Raw genomic sequence first — 23,395 nt, 5'->3', positions numbered from 1 at the left:
ATTACACTGTATATATTCCGTCGACTATCTCCAAGACGTATATCTTAAAATGTTTCTCCGAATGATACGCTCATAGAACATTGAAATAAAATGTTATCAAAGCGGTTGTTAAATAGTTTTGGTTTGAGTGACACATATGTTTATGTTTAGTATCAATATGCGAAATGAAATAAAGAGGACGCGTTTAATCATTTTTCAGTTAAATAAAATGAAACACGAACTATAATATATATTGAAGTTTAAATCCACAGTACAGAGACACTGTTCTCGTGGTCAATAGTTTGTTAGAGTACATAAGGAAATACTAACAGTCTAGTCAGTACACAAACAGTACAACACTATTGACTTAGACGGTAGCACATCTCTTTATGAAGACTTCCTTCACCTTGACACTATTCTGTCTGTAATCGTATTTACACAGTTGTTATGATTAATCATCTACATAACTAAAGACAAACTTCGAGGCCGAGTAAACTGTTGTAAGCTGAAGGTGCTTTAAGCTATTAAATAAGGGCTGTATCCAGGTCAGTGATTGTAATTCGGCCGCAGTATTTACACAGCTGAGGGACACTACGCGGACATCACTGAAAAGGAGGCTTATCTGGTCAAGTTAAATTTTACACTCGGCGCACATAAATGTAAATAGATGAGGTCACTACACACAAGTAAGTAATCGGATTATAATAGAATTGGAGATGGAGTATACTGCATTGGTGGCTCTAACGTGTATTTACTAAACCAGGTAACGGCAATTTTTTATTTAATTTGTATCTGTCTATAAACCAGGGAATTGGGCACAAGTTATCCAACTTATACTAACCCCTTTTCTTATGAGTTTTACAACATACAGTTTTAAAGATGGCATATATTTACATATTTTTGAGATTTTTTTTCGCGTGAACCAATCAAATTATTGAACGAGTTTTAAAAAGATAATATGATATAAACAAATGTAAGATTTTATTCATGACATAAAATGATGTATGTGATTGGAAATAAAGGAACTTGCATTCGATATGGTCAAGCACGTATACAATTTAAATGCACACTTACCCGAGTCGGTAGCGCTCGATCAAATTCAGTAGACACTGTTGGGAGTGACATATGTAAGCTACCGTGAATTCGGTGTCAACCAAAATTCCTCCCCTCAGAAAGAGTCCGACCACATGACAATAGGAGTTCGTTCAGCTGTTCACTCACCAGATATGGGGATTTTCTCCGATTCACTAAGTTAGAGACTTGAAAATTATTTATTCGATCCAAATATTCTACATAAGAAAACAATCTTTCTTCCCTTTACAATGTTAGATTGTGTCGGTATTTCTCGACCAATGAAGCTTGATAGCTTCTATATCAGTAACTAACACGCGCACAATGGTAAAATCAAAACTTATCATCGAATCAAGAGTTAAATGGTAGAACTATTCAGCATTAGCTTTATTATGAGTGTTTTAAACCGACCGTGACATATCATATATGCACAACTTCATAATTAAATGATAAATAAAAAAAATAATACCGACAAACATTTTTAAAAATTCATCATTGAATCGGAGGTTGCTGAATCAACACGTAATTATTGGATATGTGTTTTGTGTGTACGACCATAAATGTTTTGTCTGTATATATTATTACAATACGCTATCGATTTAACATAATCCCGGTGTACGCTGAGGAAAGGGAGTACCCTTGATCATTGGGAATCTGACGCCGGGCTATTTTACATGGGTAAAATTTAACTCTGCACATTAGGTTCTGCGCTACTGTTGATCGACGCACGAGCACGGGTAAGATACATGATTTCTGTACTTTATACACATGTTTAAAACGTGTGTAAAACGTGTGCAAAAAATTGCACGATTTAACAGCTTTTAACATATTTGTATATGAATGTGTTAGAGTGTGTGAGCATGCATATGGCTATCTACAAGTACAAGACGTGTAGGTCGCTTTAAACCACCAACTTGTGTATAATACACAAAAATATGTATTATATGTACGCCAGTTGGAGCATGGATTTTTACTAAAAATAACTAAAACCGCTTTAACAGGAAATTTTGCAGTGCATTATTCTATGGCCCATTAATTTACGGCAAGGTAAGTTATATTTCAATAAAAGATGTATACTGACAAGGTTGCGCCGTATTATACATAAGTACACTGCACATGTTGTTCAAGGACACTAACTCGATAGACAGTGTATGCTACCTGGCTTATGCGGATATATGATATCATCTAAAATGAATGTTTCAAAGATAAATATAGAATAGTTAGTGATGACAATAACAATAAAACTGATAACAGATTATAAAGACATCTCAATGGGTTTTACTATTTATTCCAACGCAATTTTGACCCGTTGTTTCTGAATATTAATATCACGAAATATTAACCTCCACGTGATCATATTTTAGCCATTGCGAAATGGGAAAAATGAATTAGATTTTATATTTTAGCATTATCACTCTAAGACATTTAAATGATACCAGTTACTGAATAAGTGATGTTACGCATTAAAAACATTTCACTCAATTTTTAGCCCACCATCATCAGATGCTGGGTTATTCAAATAGCCCTGCGTCCGCGGTCCGTCCGTCCGTCCGTAAACAATTCTTGTTATCGCTACTTCTCACAAAGAGGGAAGGTACCTGTGAAATTTCATATGTAGGTTCCCCTTGGTCCTTAGTTATGCATATTGCATTTTGGGGCCAGTCGAAAAACAACATGGCCGACAGGCAGCCATCTTGGATTTTGACAATTTAACTTGGGACGGTTTTTGTTATCGCTATTTCTCAGAAAGAACTGAAAGGATCTTTCTCAAATTTCATACGTAGGTTCCCCTTGGTCAATAGTTATGCATATTTCATTTTGGAGCCAGTCGGAAAACAACATGGCCGCCAGGCAGCCATCTTGGATTATGACAATTGAAGTGTGTTATCGCTATTTCTCAGAAAGTACTGAAGGGATCTTTCTCAAATTTCATATGTAGGTTCCTCTTCGTCACTGGTAACTGTAGGTTATGCATATTTCATTTTGGGGCCAGTCGGAAAGCAACATGGCCGACAGGTATCTATCATGGATTTTGACAATTGAAGTTTGTTATCGCTATTTTACAGAAGGTTCTGAAGGGATCTTTCTCATATTTTATATGTAGGTTCCCCTTGTTCCCTCGTATTGTATTTTTGTACCAATCTGAAATCAACATGACCAACAGACGCCCCTTATCGCTAAATCTCAAATTTCAAATATTGGTTCCCCTTGTTTGAAAAGTACTGGAGGGATGTTTCTCATTTTACACAGATTAGTAAGAGGAAGGGGAAAATAGAGAAAAGATCAATCTGACATGTAACTTATCAAGAGTATTCAATGGTGGGCGCCAAGATCCCTCTGGGATCTCTTGTTAAATATGCTATATCAATAAATCAATAACTGATATCACTTAGTCATGTCGGATATCATTAACGAGAATAGATAGTAAAACAGTGGATATCACTTAGTCATGACGTGATATCTTTTTTAACGAGAATAGATGGTAAAACAGCGGATATCACTTAGTCATGACGTGATATCATTAACGAGAATAGATAGTAAAACAGCGGATATCACTTAGTCATGACGTGATATCATTAACGAGAATAGATTGTAAAACAGCGGATATCACTTAGTCATGACGTGATATCATTAACGAGAATAGATAGTAAAACAGCGGATATCACTTAGTCATGACGTGATATCATTAACGAGAATATAGTAAGACAGCGCCCCATATATCTCATGTATTACTACAATAAAATATAACGAATTTGATATATATTTTATTGAAGTATTAAGGGTATCTTTACATAAAAAATATACCGCCAACATATAGAACGATATTCCGCTAACTCGGTAATAATCATATAAAACTAACCACCTTAAAATGTATAGAGATTTCTTTAAAACGAAGCCAGAGGCATTTACACCTGAAAAGTGTGAAGATGTGAAGGTAATGAAAATTATCTTTTTAGATATCTTTAAAACACAACTTTTGTTTTCTATGGTTTTTTTTTATGTTTTTCTCTTTCAAAACTAAAATGTTTGTGATATCGCTAAATGTTATAAACGTGTCTTAAATGATACATCGCTAAAAGATGGTTATATCTCGACTGTTTTTATATTGTTTCTGAAGTTGTATATTCAATGTGACATTGCATGCTTTCCATTTGAAAAGATTTTCTCGGGATTTATTTTTTTTTCTCTATATTTATGTCCTCAGGGACTTGACAAACATTCCCAATCTACCTTCTTTATGTACATGTGTGTACTTTATGTATCAAATATATTTATTGGGCGTTAGTTTGCAATTTGCGCTAAATCCCGGTGTAAAGGCCAAGAACTCGCAGATAATACAATAACAGGGGAGTTAATTATGTGTCTATATTTGTACAGAGAATGGAAACTGACACAACAGCTGATAATTGTAACTTTATTAAAGGTAAGTAATTCGTCAAAAAGAATAACGTACACGGGATTTTAATAGGGATTTTAAATCTGGATATTTATATGCATAGTATACTCCGTCATGTAAAAATGACGTACAAAAATGTACATCATCCATCTTTTTATGTGTATGGCCACCGATGACTAAAACATATCATCTAGTGATTAACTGTGACTGTCTTCAGACGATGTTCCAATATCAACCAGATACATGATTTATAAAAATAGCAATCTATAAAATACCATCGAGCGCGCAAGAGTTGCGTTCTTCTTCTTCTTCTTCTTCTATTGATCAATATTGCACATACTGTAGCATTCTGTTTTTTGTTTTTGCTGGGAAAGTCGGATCAATAGTTTCCGGAACTGAGATAAATAGTGGGCACAGTCATGGCAACGAACATGGTCACACCCACGAAATCATGGACGGGCCTGGCAAGTACACGGACCGAGACGTGCCTCTCACGCGGACTGATTGGAATGAGGTCAGTATGTACAGGGTCTTGAAAGTCGGTTGGTTTCTCAATTACTTGAGCATAGAACGTGACCCAGTTCACCGCGTATGAATATATTTTATATGTTAATAGTGGCGGACTTCTTTTCACCAACCATGTGTCAATTCTGGTAATGAATATCACGGATCTGGCTCAGGAAAATGTGTTTTTGGGAAAGCTTTTGTGTGAAGACAGACTGCTGGCTCTAGGTTTTTGTGTATCAAGGTGACTTATCTAAGATTTCACAAAAAACACACGGATGAATAACACCTTAAAATAAGAGTTTAATGTTGGAAACAGTATACCGAATAAGGAATAGAAAACTGCTGTTGTCCTTTTATGTCTCGTTAATAATGCCAAGGGTTAAAAAAAAAGTTGAAATCTAGAATGGTCACAGGGTAACTGAAAACGGGCCTTACCAAATGTTTATGCTATACAATTGTGATACATTCTGGATTCTACGTCATGTTTCTAATAAGCATTCATCTAGCGTTACCGAGTACATACAGTAGATGGAACGATTTTTTTTTGCTGTGTCATATTGCATGTTCACTGTGTGCGAACTCAACTGTACGGCTACCGGATGTTGCGATAGCCGAAGCGAGGCGGAAAGGTAAGCGGAGAGAGCGAGATAAGTTTCAAAGCTGAAATTAGGTAGTTATATTATGTATTTTACATACCCCAGCGTTACGGTGTCTCCTGAATAAACTCATGATATTATGTAGATTTATAAATTAAAAATACACATAGGAAATGATACTTTTATATCAAAACTCGGCGTGAAATCAGCTGTCGATATGACTGTCGTATCAAATTAGCACATTTTACAGATAAACACGGATAATAAATAACTTTCTGACTGTTTGAGTAGAAACATATACGTCTCCTAAAATGAAAATGACATTCAGCATGATTCTGTCTTGACTACGTTTTGCAAAATATCGAAGTAAAGTTAGCATCGACTGTACGGGTTGTAACACAAACAAATCTAGGATTGTGTACGGCTTATAGCGATGTGATTGAACGGTGTGTTGTGATTTATGTAAGCACCAATATGTTTGCCTGGTAGTGTACGTACAGCGTACAAAATTCAATACAACCGCGTGTCAAGAAAATGTCTGGTAGTTTCTTTGGAGGTAAACTTTCCTGACCGTACAATCTCTAGAGCAAGGCAAAAATGTCCCGAAACAGTTCATGGTCGAATTTTGCTAGGAATGTCGTTGTGCTTTCCGTGTTGTAGCATAGAAATAGTAAACGAACAGAATTTGAACGACGTAATACCATGGTAATGAATAAACAACTGGTGTTTTGGATAGTTGATCTGGAAAGGGACATTTCATTTCAATAGCATACGTTTTTCCCCGTGTGGTCTTTTAATTTCATCTGTCTGTCTGGCACTGTCATCTTGACTCACAACAGCAAAGGGAGCATCTTTATATTGAATTATATCACATCCTTCTTCTACATAGGACAACGACGGAAAGAAGACGGGTAAAACCTTTGATACCAGTGTTGCAATGGCATTGATTTCATTTGACGTTCCATACTCCATCCTTTACATTGTCTCCGGGGGCCGGTTTTTCTTTTGAGTTGAAACATTTTCATAACGTTCTTTCATCTTTTTTAAACCGTAGAATCCAAGTGCTGTTTGGTCAGTACTTACTGTCACTTTGGCGTTCTTTCGCGTCTCTTACCAGGCATCTGTTCATTGCTTAATGAAGGACGAGTTTATGAGATCTCCGCTTCTTATTCCATTAGGTCCTGTCAAGAAAATGTAGTTCTCTTGTGATGGCAAATTGCAATTTTGCCCACGTTGATACACGTGTTTCATGTCGTTGCATTCAGCGACTATACTCCCAAGTAAGTCAAACGCATTCATAGTCCTACTGATGGTCATATTCAATCTGTAAACATGGGTTTTGATGGCACTGATGGCATATGTATACTTTTCTTTCAACAGTGGTGTTGCGCATGCCGTTTGTAACTTTGTCAACGTGACAATCTTCCTTTGCCTTACAGTCCGCAGTTTGCAAACACGCTTGCTGAACATTTGCAATATGTCCTTACCAATCTTGCGAACTTGCTCCTTCTGTGCTGAAAACTGTTCGAAAAGGTATGTCACACCCCTTGCATCAAGTGATTCCAATAAATTTGTAAATGTTTCAGTTAGCATAGTTCATCTTTCCGTTGTGAAAATGTAGGCTCTGTTTCATAGCCCCATATATTTACACCACCTTCTTTCTGATCCATTGCACCTGTGTTGATTTGTTTACCGTCGATACAGAATTTGAATGTATTGTAATGCTCCACGTTGTCCAGTTTTGCCATTTCTATCATCTCGTGCAATGTTCCTGGCTTTACATTTCTTAGCTTTTGTGACAGCTCAATATCCTCTAAACATCAATGATGTGGAACAGCAAAATTTATTTTCGCATCCTGTGAACTGGTTTCTTCCAACCTCCCATAATTCTCAGGAATTTCTCTTTGAACAGTTTCAATCCTGTTCTCCAAATATGTTTCACCACGGCGGAATAGCATGACTATTGTCATGGGAGCCATCATCACTTTCCTGTAATGTGATAGTACAGGTGTCACTATTTACTTTGATCTTTTCCCCCTGTCTTCCTACTACATCTGGTACACGTTTGGAATTTTTGGTCGGAACTATAATTCCTTTTGGTGAGTGTTTTGCAGTTTTGAAATTAAGCATTTCATGTCCATGTAAAGTTTGACTGTGCTTAATTACGTCTTCAAACAGCAAACATTTGAAATCACAATAATAGCAACGGTACTCCATCGTGATCTGAAACGGTAGACAAGAAATCTCATTAGAAACATTTTTTAATATCGAATAAATTACATAAAACTCGTGGACATTGAGAGTGTGGCTCAGACTACTTATAATGCATCGATAACCATCACAATTACCCGTACGATTTATTTTTCATAAATCGCTACAACCCTTACAGTAGTTTCATAACAACCCGTACATATTCCCACATTCAACTCCGTGTATTTTTTCTCGTAAAATGTAAGTTTGCATAATATTACATCGTGTAGGAATGGTGATATAGAATAATCGGAGTACAAACTTTCGTTTCAGAACTAAGATAGAATAAATAACACATAGCGAGAGGATATCAATGAAAATAATAACATCTTTCGGATGAAATTTTCGATGAGGAGCAAGTGATTTTTAATCCTTGCGATAGTTTGGTTATAGTTAACAGACATGTTGATAGTCTCAGGGCATGATTGATATCTTAACATGTACTACAACTTATTCTTTGTATCATTTCACTCTTTATCGGTACATAATTGTTATTTTCTTCTCACCTCTGCAATAAGCAGCCATTTTCAACCGCTTCAGCAATCGCAGCATCCGGTAACCGTACAGTTGAGTTCGCACACAGTGATGTTGTATGACGCGAAGTATGTCGTCTTTTAAGGTAGTATTTTGATCCAACTGAATACTTGTCATAATAGGAGGTGACTGGAAGTGGGCCACTGAAAATTGGGGAGTTCCCTCTGTGTCTTATGGAGAGACCTAAATGTATCTGCGGCCCCCATCGCCACACTTCGAATCGTTATCATCTTTCTCTCCAGTCCTTCTGCTTTTCACGTCTGTGATTTGCTTTCTTTGGTGTCTCCTTGACATCCATCCTTATATGGCCATGGTTGATGGTGTCTCCTTGACATTCGCCCTCATATGAACATGGCTAATGTGGTCTCCTTGACATCCGCCCTCATATGACATTGCCTGTTGGTGCCTGCTTGACACTCGTCCTCATATGACCTTGACTGTTGGTGTCTCCTTGACACCCGTCCTCATATGACCTTGGCTATTTGTGTCTCCTTGACATCCGTCCTCATATGCTCTTGGCTGGTGGTGTCTCAATGATACACTGTATATCCTCATATGACCTTGGCTGTTGGTGTCTCTTTGACACCTGTCCTCATATGACATTGGCTATTGTTGTTTCTCCGATATGTCCGCATATGACCTTAGATGTTGGTGTCTCCTTGACACACGTCCTCACATGACCTTGGCTGTTGGTGTCTCCTTGACATCCGTCCTCATATGACCTGGGCTGTTGGTGTCTCCTTGACATCCGTCCTCATGTGACCTTGGCTATTTGTGTCTCCTTGACATCCGTCCCCATATGCTCTTGGCTGGTAGTGTCTCAATGATATATCCTCATATGACCTTGGCTGTTGGTGTCTCCTTGACATCCGTCCTCATATGACCTTGACTGCTGATGTCTCCTTGACACCCGTCCGCATATGATCTTGGCTGTTGGTGTCTCCATGATATATCCTCATATGACATCTGCTTTTGGTGTCTCCTTGACAACCGTCCTCATATGACCTAGTTGTTGGTGTATCCTTAACACTGCCCTGCAAGTAGGGCGTAAGAGTTGTACCTGCTGTCCCCATTGCATGATCGTAAGAGGCGACTAAAGAGGTATGGTCGTTTTCCACTTATCCTGACCTAGGCCACGTACAGCGATAGTCTGGGCTAAAAATACAGGTAAAACATATCATGTGACCACAGTGATTCCCACAGTACCAAAATAGATCGTCATGGTCCATTGACGCGCTGTGTGTTGTGAACGGATAACATGTATGAAGTCAATCAATACCATATGAAATAAAGTTAAATTGACATGTTAAATATGAATTTTACACTACTCATCCATGTATGGCTGTTGTCGACGCTGCTGTTCATTTATATTCTACTTTGAATGATACGGAGTAAATCGGTTATGATTTCACTCTTATTTGTTCCAAGTGAATTTTTTTTTATCTCAACATTTCTATCTTTATACTACAAATTAAAAAATGTAGGTATTTTATATCAGATGTGGATTTATTGTTGAAAAAATATCTTTCAAATACGATCAAAAAAGTTAAATGGTATTATTTTTAGAAACATAACAAAATATGAAAATGATACATCTTGGTGATTCGAACTCCGAACCTTCGGGTTGCTAAGCAATGGTTGTACCACATGAGCTATGAGGACTTACGACAATATGGAGTTTATGTTATCAGTTATAGTCAGTCATATTAATGATTAAAATATGTTATCAACTACGTTTTTTTTTCAATTTTCTTGTTTAAAGGACGTTGTGCCACGTGAAAAAAACCTATATGTTACCGATAGGCTGAAATCCTCAAGTTACATTATACTGTTCCTTGTCCATTGATGTTATAATTCACGGGTAAAAGTTAAATAACGCAGTCGCTACGTGATCCCGTACAATTACAACGTATGTCAGCCAGTATATTATATAAGACAATAGTGAGATACGCACTAGGAATACTAAAAACCACGTGTCATTCACTCCAACATCTACGTGAGTGATACCGACTGTTTACACCTGATACAGCTATACTGCAAAGGAGGATGAGGTATGTAGGGAATTTAGATTTTATGTATACATACATGATGTATCTCCCAAAGGGCGTTAATGTATGTAACGAAAACAATGACAAACCATACTTTAAGGACGGTCGAGTAATTATAATCATCTTCATTACAAAACAAAACAAATATTCGGATATTAGGCATACAGTGCATCAAGGTAATCTGAAAACCAAATCTATAATATCGGTAATATTTTAAAAGCCTATAAATTCCTACTATGGTTCTACTTAACAGAAGTAGTTTGATCATCAAATGTCAGTATGCATCTTGGCTAACCATACCTGCATACCACAGGAACATTCATTTGACTGGATTTGACTTTAAATACGTATTAAAGCTGGTTTTCTTTTGCATTGAAATGCAACTGGCGAGTGTGAATAACATTGTCTTGCCCAAGAACATAGCAACGACAGCACAGACCATTCGGTTTCTCGGCTTCAAGAGAAGTTGGTTTAGTCCATTCTAAGACGTCTGTTACGTCGGTGTGTGCAGAGTGTGGCTGGTACAATGTTCTTTGTGTACGTTAGAAATGGGTTCTAGTTTTTGAATGTTAGATGTAGTTCGACAGTAAAGACATGTTGGTATGTAGGATGTTGGTCTAGGTCCTGCTGAGACGTCCAATATGACGGTAGGATGAAGAGTCTGGCATGTACTTGATATAAATAAGAAAGGGATGCTCGCTCTAGAATAAACACCTGGTATTCAGAAGATGGCAGCCTGCTTGTTTTAAAATGTCCTTTTGATACACACTGTGAAGGTAATGATATTTGTTTGCGAGAAAAGGTGCTATTCGCATGATGCACGGATTCAGTTCGCGAAAATGTATGATTTCCGTTGTAAGTTTTGATTTTTTATGTATGTGAAGAACGTAACATAAAATCTTCCTCAACAGAAACTTGTCTCAATGATAGCCAACTAGCACGTATTTTCTTCAGAGAGCCTTCACTGTTGGAATAGGAGGTCCCGTGGGGTCAGGAAAAACAGCCCTAGTTCTGGGCCTTTGTAAACACCTGAGAGAAGCGCACAACATTTGCGTAGTTACCAACGACATTTTTACCAGGTATGTTTATCTTAAAGCATGTCATACTTAAGACATTTTACCAGGTATGTTTATCTTAAAGCTTTTCATACTTAAGACATTTTACCAGGTATGTTTATCTTAAAGCTTTTCATACTTAAGACATTTTACCAGGTATGTTTATCTTAAAGCATGTCATACTTAAGACATTTTACCACGTATGTTTATCTTAAAGCTTTTCATACTTAAGACATTTTACCAGGTATGTTTATCTTAAAGCTTTTCATACTTAAGACATTTTTACCACGTATGTTTATCTTAAAGCTTTTCATACTTAAGACATTTTACCAGGTATGTTTATCTTAAAGCATGTCATACTTAAGACATTTTACCAGGTATGTTTATCTTAAAGCTTTTCATACTTAAGACATTTTACCAGGTATGTTTATCTTAAAGCTTTTCATACTTAAGACATTTTACCAGGTATGTTTATCTTAAAGCTTTTCATACTTAAGACATTTTACCACGTATGTTTATCTTAAAGCATGTCATACTTAAGACATTTTACCAGGTATGTTTATCTTAAAGAATGTCATACTTAAGACATTTTACCAGGTATGTTTATCTTAAAGCATGTCATACTTAAGACATTTTACCAGGTATGTTTATTTTAAAGTTTTTCATACTTAAGACATTTTACCAGGTATGTTTATCTTAAAGCTTTTCATACTTAAGACATTTTACCAGGTATGTTTATCTTAAAGCTTTTCATACTTAAGACATTTTTACCACGTATGTTTATCTTAAAGCTTTTCATACTTAAGACATTTTACCAGGTATGTTTATCTTAAAGCTTTTCATACTTAAGACATTTTTCCAGGTATGTTTATCTTAAAGCTTTTCATACTTAAGACATTTTACCAGGTATGTTTATCTTAAAGCTTTTCATACTTAAGACATTTTACCACGTATGTTTATCTTAAAGCATGTCATACTTAAGACATTTTACCACGTATGTTTATCTTAAAGCATGTCATACTTAAGACATTTTACCAGGTATGTTTATCTTAAAGCATGTCATACTTAAGACATTTTACCAGGTATGTTTATCTTAAAGCTTTTCATACTTAAGACATTTTACCACGTATGTTTATCTTAAAGCTTTTCATACTTAAGACATTTTACCAGGTATGTTTATCTTAAAGCTTTTCATACTTAAGACATTTTTACCACGTATGTTTATCTTAAAGCTTTTCATACTTAAGACATTTTACCAGGTATGTTTATCTTAAAGCATGTCATACTTAAGACATTTTACCAGGTATGTTTATTTTAAAGTTTTTCATACTTAAGACATTTTACCAGGTATGTTTATCTTAAAGCTTTTCATACTTAAGACATTTTACCAGGTATGTTTATCTTAAAGCTTTTCATACTTAAGACATTTTACCACGTATGTTTATCTTAAAGCATGTCATACTTAAGACATTTTACCAGGTATGTTTATCTTAAAGCATGTCATATTTAAGACATTTTACCAGGTATGTTTATCTTAAAGCATGTCATACTTAAGACATTTTACCAGGTATGTTTATTTTAAAGTTTTTCATACTTAAGACATTTTACCAGGTATGTTTATCTTAAAGCTTTTCATACTGAAGACATTTTACCACGTATGTTTATCTTAAAGCTTTTCATACTTAAGACATTTTACCAGGTATGTTTATCTTAAAGCTTTTCATACTTAAGACATTTTACCACGTATGTTTATCTTAAAGCTTTTTATACTTAAGACATTTTACCACGTATGTTTATCTTAAAGCTTTTCATACTTAAGACATTTTACCAGGTATGTTTATCTTAAAGCTTTTCATACTTAAGACATTTTTACCAGGTATGTTTATCTTAAAGCATGTCATACTTAAGACATTTTACCAGTTATGTTGATCTTAAAGCTTTTCATACTTAAGACATTTTACCAGGTATGTTTATCTTAAAGCTTTTCATACTTAAGACATTTTACCAGGTATGTTTATCTTAAAGCTTTTCATACTTAAGACATTTTACCAGGTATGTTTATCTTAAAGCATGTCATACTTAAGACATTTTTACCACGTATGTTTATCTTAAAGCATGTCATACTTAAGACATTTTACCAGGTTTGTTTATCTTAAAGCTTTTCATACTTAAGACATTTTACCAGGTATGTTTATCTTAAAGTTTTTCATACTTAAGACATTTTACCAGGTATGTTTATCTTAAAGCTTTTCATACTTAAGACATTTTACCACGTATGTTTATCTTAAAGCTTTTCATACTTAAGACATTTTACCAGTTATGTTGATCTTAAAGCTTTTCATACTTAAGACATTTTACCAGGTATGTTTATCTTAAAGCTTTTCATACTTAAGACATTTTTACCAGGTATGTTTATCTTAAAGCTTTTCATACTTAAGACATTTTTACCAGGTATGTTTATCTTAAAGCATGTCATACTTAAGACATTTTACCAGGTATGTTGATCTTAAAGCTTTTCATACTTAAGACATTTGACCAGGTATGTTTATCTTAAAGCATGTTATACGTAGGCAATTTTTACCAGGTATGTTTATCTTAAAGCTTTTCATACTTAAGACATTTTTACCAGGTATGTTTATCTTAAAGCTTTTCATACTTAAGACATTTTTACCAGGTATGTTTATCTTAAAGCTTTTCATACTTAGGCCATTTTACCAGGTATTTTGATCTTAAAGCATGTCATACTTAGGCCATTTTACCAGGTATTTTGATCTTAAAGCATGTTATACTTACGACATTTTTACCGGGTATATTGATCTTAAAGCATGTCATACTTACGACATTTTTACCGGGTATATTGATCTTAAAGCATGTCATACTTAGGCCATTTTACCAGGTATGTTGATCTTAAAGCATGTCATACTTACGACATTTTTACCAGGTATGTTTATCTTAAAGCATGTCATACTTAGGCCATTTTTACCACGTATGTTTATCTTAAAGCATGTTATACGTACGCAATTTTTACCGGGCATGTTTATCTTAAAGCTTTTCATACTTAAGACATTTTTACCAGGTATGTTTATCTTAAAGCATGTCATACTTAAGACATTTTACCAGGTATATTGATCTTAAAGCATGTCATACTTAGGCCATTTTACCAGGTATGTTGATCTTAAAGCTTTTCATACTTAAGACATTTGACCAGGTATGTTTATCTTAAAGCATGTCATACTTACGACATTTTACCAGGTATGTTTATCTTAAAGCTTTTCATACTTAAGACATTTGACCAGGTATGTTTATCTTAAAGCATGTCATATTTAGGCCCAATGGCTGTTGTTTTTAATATCGGAATTAAACAATATCGACATACAGTCGTAATGTTTTCATTTCTGAAAACCTTATTTTACATTACCAAGCTCACGTAAAACGAGGTGGCTAAATATCATATGATGGTTTCTCAGCTAAGATGACAAAAGTGATTTTGCGTGTCATTTGATTTTCGGTGTCCTCACAATATTAAGGTTCGCTGGATATCGATGACATGAACTTAATTTAACTGCAAAACTTGTAAATAAACCCTTAATCTTCTCGGTCCGAAAACTTCTGGCCACTTTCTGTAAACGACATTGTCATACAGTATGTGTTTCAATGAATACATGTCAAATGTATCAAAAGCAATGCTTTATGAAACAAAATGGTGAAATGAAATTGATAGCATAAGCTTCTTGCTTCAAATGTCCCTTTAGAATCGTGGAGAATTATGCATAAGTGTGAGGCTACCATAAGTCAGTCGGTGAAAGAGTTGACCTACCTATACATGTGTAGCGGTTACATAGGTGTCAATTGGAAAAGTTAGTCGCCTAGCCTCGTTGTCGTAAATCTGAAGAAAAAAACTGTTTTAAACACCCCTCTGTAAGTTTTTCGGCATAGCCGTATAATATTCTTTTGGCCCCGGATATGACGCGACAGGTGGCGTTACTGGTCAAGATGAAGTATGTGATTGGTCAATATTGCGGTAAATGCAAAATGCAGATATGCAGTTAAAAACGAAGCAAAGTTAAGATTGAATGCAAGCTGAATAAATGGATGTATCTTTTCAAATGACACATGGATAAAATTATATTCTCTGATTCAAATGCAGTCTTATTATCATCAAAAATGATATTCAAACTGATATAATTGTGTTATCCGTGCTGAAACGCATTAGTTCGTTGATCAATTTCACCAGCAGTTCTACATTATAACCACCAGCATTAAAACTATGTCGTTAATCTTTTTTAAAAGATATTTCTTGTTTGATTGTGAACATCATTTTAACATTTACTTCAACCTTTGAAAGATTTTTTAGTGGCCATGTAGGCGCCTTATAGGTCAATAACTGGTTGCCAATGTTGAATTTACCCAAATTCTCCTTATTGTACTGGGTGCTATGCGACAAGCCTTCCTTCTCTTGTTCAGTGACGTAGCGACCTGCTATAACAAAGAAACTCCACCTCAAAATAGCACTGGTTGTTTGCCGGGCAGTACACCCAACTAACAAATGATACATAAATGTAATATACATGTATTAATCAAATACAACAGAATAACATCAATATACTTCCCGATGATATCCTTTTAGGGAGGATTGGGAGTTCTTGGTGAGGAATAAGGCCCTTCCGGAGGACCACATGCGGGCGGTGGAGACTGGAGGCTGTCCCCATGCCGCCATAAGGGAGGTAACGCATGATTCTGTCTTTGAAAAATGACATTGTTGAAGGAACATACAATTCTTAGTGTACCGTAATGATTATATAATATACATTTAATTTCTCCGTTGAGGATCGGAGACCCATTTAGTTTAGTTGTTTACATCTTATAAAGCTCGGAATTAATGTGAAAATAAGTTTCCTTCACAGCTTTGGACTGATTAGATTGGATGGATGTTATTGTGTAACAGTATTGCTCTCTTTGGATTTTATTTTCTGTCTGTGTATCCATATTTGGCCTTCCTCATGGGACATCTTCATATGAAGTTGGTCATAATCCACACACATCTTGTAAACTAACGATGTCAACTAACCGTTCGGTGTTTTCCCGCTATGACAGTTTTGGTTCCGAAACGAAATGTCGGCCACTATCAGAGCCGTCTATATTTTTTAATAAGACCTAATGGGTAGTAGATATAAACGTCGTTTATTGCCAGTCAGACAATCACAACCGCGAAAGAACCTAATTTATTCTTCACCTATTTTTTTGAATTCTAACTTTTCACATTTTCAAAATTCCTCTTTTTATTTGCTGCAGAACCTAAAAATATAAATACATGTTTATAATATTGCGGGAAAGTCATTTTGCTTAATGTCGTTTTACATCTATTGCAGGATTATTCATTGAATATGGAGGAAGTACGCGAGCTCACAAAGAAGTTTTCTCCTAGATTGGTTATAGTGGAATCAGGGGGAGATAACCTTGCCGCCAACTTTAGCCGAGAGCTTGCGGACTATATCATCTATGTTATTGATGTTGCAGGTAAGATTTTTAGGTTTTAGTGCTGCCCTAAGTTATATACGAAAGTCCAATATGGAAGATGATTTATGTTATACAAACAAACATTGTTTGGTGCTCATTTTGAAAACTGGATTTCGCTAACTTCATAACTTTCCCATGCAGATATATAGCCATCAAGTTATCGTATTTGTAGGTGTTAACATTGTGACAAATACATTATTTAGCAATATATCATTTTATCCATATTCAAATATAATGGTCTTTGTTACCCGAGTCTCTAATGTAAATGTAAATTAAATGTTTTCGACTATTTCCGGGCAAAAAATGTTGGACTGGTTAACGCAAAACACCATTAGTCATGTATGTGTCAAGTTCCAATATTTGCCGAAATGTTGTAAAGTTATAACTACTGCCGTCGGGCTTTAACTTCGTTTTCAATATTAAGTGTCTTTGACCTAAATGTCCCATTATTGTATATTCTCGTTCTATAACTGTATTTAGCTGAATGTCTTCTTGATGATTTCGTTCTGTAACTGTTTTCGGCTGAATTTCCTCCTTGCTGATTTCGTTCTGTAACTGTTTTCGGCTGAATATCTTCCTCGCTGATTTCGTTCTGTAACTGTTTTCGGCTGAATGTCTTCATCGCTGATTTCGTTCTGTAACTGTTTTCGGCTGAATTTCTTCCTCGCTGATTTCGTTCTGTAACTGTTTTCGGCTGAATTTCTTCCTCTCTGATTTCGTTCTGTAACTGTTTTCGGCTGAATATCTTCATCGCTGATTTCGTTCTGTAACTGTTTTCGGCTGAATGTCTTCATCGCTGATCTCGTTCTGTAACTGTTTTCGGCTGAATTTCTTCCTCGCTGATCTCATTCTGTAACTGTTTTCGGCTGAATTTCTTCCTCGCTGATTTCGTTCTGTAACTGTTTTCGGCTGAATTTCTTCCTCGCTGATCTCGTTCTGTAACTGTTTCGTTGGAACGTCGTCCATGTTATATTCAATGGGTTAAAATCGCGTTATAATAGTCTTGGTGAATGGATGTATAATAATACATGTAGCTTTGAGTTTTGTTGTCAAGCGCTATTTTCATGTTATAATATCATACGGGTTCGCGACATTATAAATGTATTTTATGTTGCCATTTCTCAAATGCCATTTACTTTATGCAGGGGGAGACAAGATACCGCGAAAGGGAGGCCCGGGAATCACACAAAGCGATCTGTTGGTTATAAACAAGACGGACCTTGCTGATGCAGTGGGATCTGACCTAAACGTGATGGAGAGGGACGCAGCTATGATGAGACAGAGCGGTCCGACACTCTTTACCCAGGCCAAACACAATATCGGCGTACCGGAGATTGCCGAACACATACTTTCGGCATGCAAGAATATGACCAGGTCATAAAATCAACTAGACGAGACTCCAGTCTCTTCTTTATTTGCCAAATCTGTTCATTGATTCGTGTCATTAGACACCCGTCTTTTAAAATCCATGGATCGTTGAAAATGGCATCTAGCATTTGCATAATCATTTATTACTTATATGTTGGATCGGTCTAAATGGAACGTTATAACCTCTCAATTGGTTGATCCATAGTTGTTTTACTTGTTTTCATCGTAGATATATGCTTTATGCTGAAAATGTTAGATATTATGACCGTAGGTTATTAAGGAGACTTAAAGTGATGCCAGTAGATACGTTGACATGTTTTAGCTTCAGCATGTTTGTGGAGATGGATAAAAGGGAACGTATAAAAAACAACATGTACATAAAACTGTATCAGTCCAGTTGTTGAGAGCTGATAACAGCTTCTAACGAATATTAAAATATTTACATTAAATGTGAATTGATTTGGTGTTCCTCGTCACAGCTACTACTAGGATTCCAGTACATCCCTCTATAGAGACTGTCTTTCATTGAACATAGAGAAATGTGACAATTTGTCAATTTTACTGCAATCTGTTCAATGAGATGGAATGACAATTATACCATTGATTTTACAACACTTTTGAAATGGTTTAATGAATCGCTCTTTTATACTCGGAAGAAAATGGTCAGGTCATAATGTTGGAGGAACCGGAGTCTTAATTGAAATATATGAGCAATGTATGCTGCCTGGCATACCTGCTAATTATATACATGTGGTGCTATTAAAAGTCAATATATAAATTCAGAAAACATTTTAGATGTTTGGGCTGGCAATTAATATTATACAATCGGAGCTTCACATAGCACTACGACTATGATCAGTGTATGGATATGTACATATTCAAACAGTTTATTCGGTGGAAAACATTTTATCATGAAATGCATGGGTGAAAATTGAAACTATGCCCTTTCAAAAATATCGCAAGTTACGGAACAAACAATGTTATTTTGAACACATGCGTCTGCTTCTGGTTAGTATCAATAGAAGAAGAAAAATATATCCTACTCCTACTGTCGATAAAGTATGGGTAGGATCTATTTTTTCTTCTTCTATTATTACTAACCAGAAACAGACGCATGTGTTTTGAATGTATTTAACTGTTAACAAATCGCACGTTTGTGCTTTATGTCCAATGTGCTGCGGCTGGAGGCCCGAGCTAGCATTATATTGAAGCATCCCTTTAGTTATTCATAATTACGCCAAAAGGTCTTAAAACAAGTTGCTATTAAAATTTGCTTGTATAGAAAACAGTAGATTATTTCTCCGCAACGAAGTTGGGAAGGATAAATGCATGTTGCAATCAATCTATCTGTTTGCGTCTGGAATATCTTTAGGACAACTACTCAAGTTATGAGCCAAATTAAGTAAAACAAACTTTTTGGGCAGATTAACACTCCATTGTTAATGGTACTTGCCCATCCCACAGTTGCATATAAAATGTTAACTTAAAGAAATGATATGACAGGGATATGTGCACTGGGAAACCTAATAGGAAGGCAGCTTCGTCACGAGCGAAACGACACCCCACCTCACTTCAATCGACTAAAAACCAAATGTATTCAAACTGACACGGCGCATACTACAACCGTCATAAAAACATTTATTTTTGACTTACCGTGTCCCTCAATACGAATTGTTACATCCGAAACACTATAATCCGTGAAAACATAACAGAATTCCTCCTATAGGACATCTTGTTGCAAGCTGCTCCCTCAGTCAGCCGGAGCCCATTAGGGGAAATGGAGGTAATTCCTTTAAATCGCTATTATTCATACAGTTATGAATCGATTTAAATCCAATTTCGTCAAAAACATTCTTCGGGTAAGGGGAATAGATTTTGCATAAACGATGACTGACCCCCCCCCCCCCCCCCCCCCCCCAAAGTTACCAACCTTATAGATTTCACAGTACACAGTACACATACCCCCTGCGCAATCATTTTTTTTCTGACTCAACGCAACTTAATTAATGTCATACCTACCACATGAAGGTGTCCATATGGGTTCCACCTTTTTTTCATTTAGATCATCAGGCGCGTAGCTGCCTATAGGCAAATACGCAGTTGCGTACACATCAGTTAAAAAAAACTACACACACACAAAAAAACCCCAAAAAACAACAAAAACAAACAAACAAAACAAAGAAAGAAAAAACTCTGTTATATATATGAGCTTATCTATACACAAAATATTAATGCTGTCCCTAGGTGATGGTTCTAGTCAAACCCACTAATTGATATAACTAGTCATTACGTGGTAGGGAACGCAATCAATCGGTCGGTTAAAGTGGGACAAAGAAAAATCCGAAGACCTGTTTCTTTGGAAGAAATTTCAGCTCGTCCCGCAGGAACCATCAGCATCAGAAACAAGTCAAAATGGTACACCTGATGTAACAAAGCCTCCTGGTGGTTGTCAGAATTGCAAAATGCTTACGCTAACATTTTAGAGCATTCAGGACATAAAAGATCAATGCCAAATTCATGCATTTTATATACAAAATTTGCAAGCTATATGTATATATGACAGGTTGAAGCAAATTCTAAATAGTACACAAAACTAAAAAATAATTTCAAAAGTAGTTGTCAAATAAAAAAGATGCCAGATATATATACTAATATAGACTTAAAAACTTAATATAGACTTAAAAGTGTTTCGATAAGTTTAAAATGACCTTTGATACAAAAACGTTAAGTCCTAAACATAGGAAACTTAATTAAAAGAAAAAATAGAATAATTCAATAATGTTTTTTGTAACTTTACTCTACTAAATGATTATTTACTTGATTCCGGTTTGGCGTCCTCCACCTCTCTTGTCTTGATCAATCAGTCTATTTGGTAGTGTACCTTCAAAATAGAGCAAATTATTTTCTAAATTCTCCTAATTTTCTTCTGTTTATCTCTCCTACCATTCCCTTTTACAATACATATTTATTTTATACAATTAAGATTATCTTTTTTATACTAAACAGATTATATTTTCAAATATGTCTCAAGTACACGTATTTGCTTTTTTTGCAGTTAAACGTACATGTTAAACCATTTCATGTAAAAGTAGATTTCAATTGATTCCACGAGGAAAATGGGTATCTGAAAGCTCTTTACCCATGTCAGACAATCTACATGTAACAGCTATATTCAGATACGTGCTGAATGTAAACTATATATTGCATTGTTAGATCTCCTATCCCTAATAATGTATTATCTTATATAAGATATGTTATCACGATAATATACCGAAATACAATACAACATAAAATTATGATTTAGCTCATTCCATTATAACAATTATACACAACGAGAATTTTTTTTCCAAATATGTGTGCGTGTGTATTTCGGCAGTCTAACACCCTACCTCTAATACAATGTCTACCATCCTACCTCTAATACAATGTCTACCATCCTACCTCTAATACAATGTCTAACACCCTACCTATAATACAATGTCTAACACCCTACCTCTAATACAATGTCTAACACCCTACCTCTAATACAATGTCTAACACCCTACCTCTAATACAATGTTCAACACTCTACCTCTAATACAATGTCCAACACCCTACCTCTAATACAATGTCCAACACCCTACCTCTAATACAATGTCTAACACCCTACCTCTAATACAATGTCTAACATCCTACCTATAATACAATGTCTAACACCCTACATCTAATACAATATCTAACACCCTACCTCTAATACAATGTCTAACACCCTACCTCTAATACAATGTCTAACACCCTACCTCTAATACAATGTCTAACACCCTACCTCTAATACAATGTCCAACACCCTACCTCTAATACAATGTCTAACACCCTACCTCTAATACAATGTCTAACACCCTACCTCTAATACAATATCTAACATCCTACCTCTAATACAATGTCTAACACCCTACCTCTAATACAATGTCTAACACCCTACCTCTAATACAATGTCCAACACTCTACCTCTAATACAATGTCTAACACCCTACCTCTAATACAATGTCTAACACCCTACATCTAATACAATGTCTACCATCCTACCTCTAATACAATGTCTAACACCCTACCTCTAATATAATGTCTAACACTCTACCTCTAATACAATGTCCAACACTCTACCTCTAATACAATGTCCAACACTCTACCTCTAATACAATGTCTAACATCCTACCTCTAATACAATGTCTGACATCCTACCTCTAATACAATGTCTACCATCCTACCTCTAATACAATGTCTAACACCCTACCTCTAACACAATTAATGTCTAACATCCTACCTCTAATACAATGTCTAACACTCTACCTCTAATACAATATCTAACATCCTACCTCTAATACAATGTCTAACACCCTACCTCTAATACAATGTCCAACACCCTACCTCTAATACAATGTCTAACACCCTACCTCTAATACAATGTCTAACACTCTACCTCTAATACAATGTCTAACATCCTACCTCTAATACAATGTCTAACACCCTACCTCTAATACAATGTCTAACACTCTACCTCTAATACAATGTCCAACACTCTACCTCTAATACTATGTCCAACACTCTACCTCTAATACAATGTCTAACACCCTACCTCTAATACAATGTCTAACATCCTACCTCTAATACAATGTCTAACACTCTACCTCTAATACAATGTCTAACACTCTACCTCTAACACAATTAATGTCTAACACCCTACCTCTAATACAATGTCTAACATCCTACCTCTAATACAATGTCTAACATCCTACCTCTAATACAATGTCCAACACCCTACCTCTAATACAATATCTAACATCCTACCTCTAATACAATGTCCAACACCCTACCTCTAATACAATGTCCAACACCCTACCTCTAATACAATGTCTAACACTCTACCTCTAACACAATTAATGTCTAACACCCTACCTCTAATACAATGTCCGACACCCTACCTCTAATACAATATCTAACATCCTACATCTAATACAATATCTAACATCCTACCTCTAATACAATGTCCAACACCCTACCTCTAATACAATGTCCAACACCCTACCTCTAATA

At 35.6% G+C, this 23,395-nt stretch overlaps 2 protein-coding genes across 5 annotated transcripts in view; one reads left to right on the top strand and one right to left on the bottom strand.

Annotated features, from left to right (window-relative positions):
• LOC117344590 (urease subunit alpha-like) overlaps window positions 1–1,157 on the bottom strand; it is a 35,825-nt gene extending 34,668 nt beyond the window's left edge. Inside the window, exon 1 of the mRNA XM_033907391.1 lies at window positions 1,054–1,157. The gene's annotated coding sequence lies outside the window, so the exon portion shown is untranslated. The remainder of the gene's footprint in view (window positions 1–1,053) is intronic.
• On the top strand, window positions 647–18,777 carry LOC117344591 (urease accessory protein UreG-like). Of its 4 annotated transcripts, none has more exons than XM_033907394.1 (7): window positions 647–665; window positions 4,429–4,474; window positions 4,822–4,961; window positions 11,337–11,461; window positions 16,065–16,161; window positions 16,807–16,954; window positions 18,100–18,777. In XM_033907394.1, the coding sequence occupies exons 2-7, from the start codon at window positions 4,432–4,434 to the stop codon at window positions 18,333–18,335; spliced, it is 789 nt and encodes a 262-aa protein (XP_033763285.1). In that variant the 5' UTR covers window positions 647–665; window positions 4,429–4,431; the 3' UTR covers window positions 18,336–18,777. The 4 variants fall into 4 exon arrangements, with proteins under 4 accessions (XP_033763285.1, XP_033763284.1, XP_033763283.1 ...); XM_033907393.1 differs by lacking the exon at window positions 647–665 and adding an exon at window positions 724–742; XM_033907392.1 differs by lacking the exon at window positions 647–665 and adding an exon at window positions 1,714–1,787.
• The last annotated feature ends 4,618 nt before the right edge of the window (window positions 18,778–23,395 follow it).

This window comes from Pecten maximus, chromosome 16 (genome assembly GCF_902652985.1).
Source record: "Pecten maximus chromosome 16, xPecMax1.1, whole genome shotgun sequence".
NCBI classification, from domain to species: domain Eukaryota; kingdom Metazoa; phylum Mollusca; class Bivalvia; order Pectinida; family Pectinidae; genus Pecten; species Pecten maximus.
The sequence above is the reverse complement of the archived record's forward strand: the minus strand, read 5'-3'. Positions and strand labels throughout refer to the sequence as shown.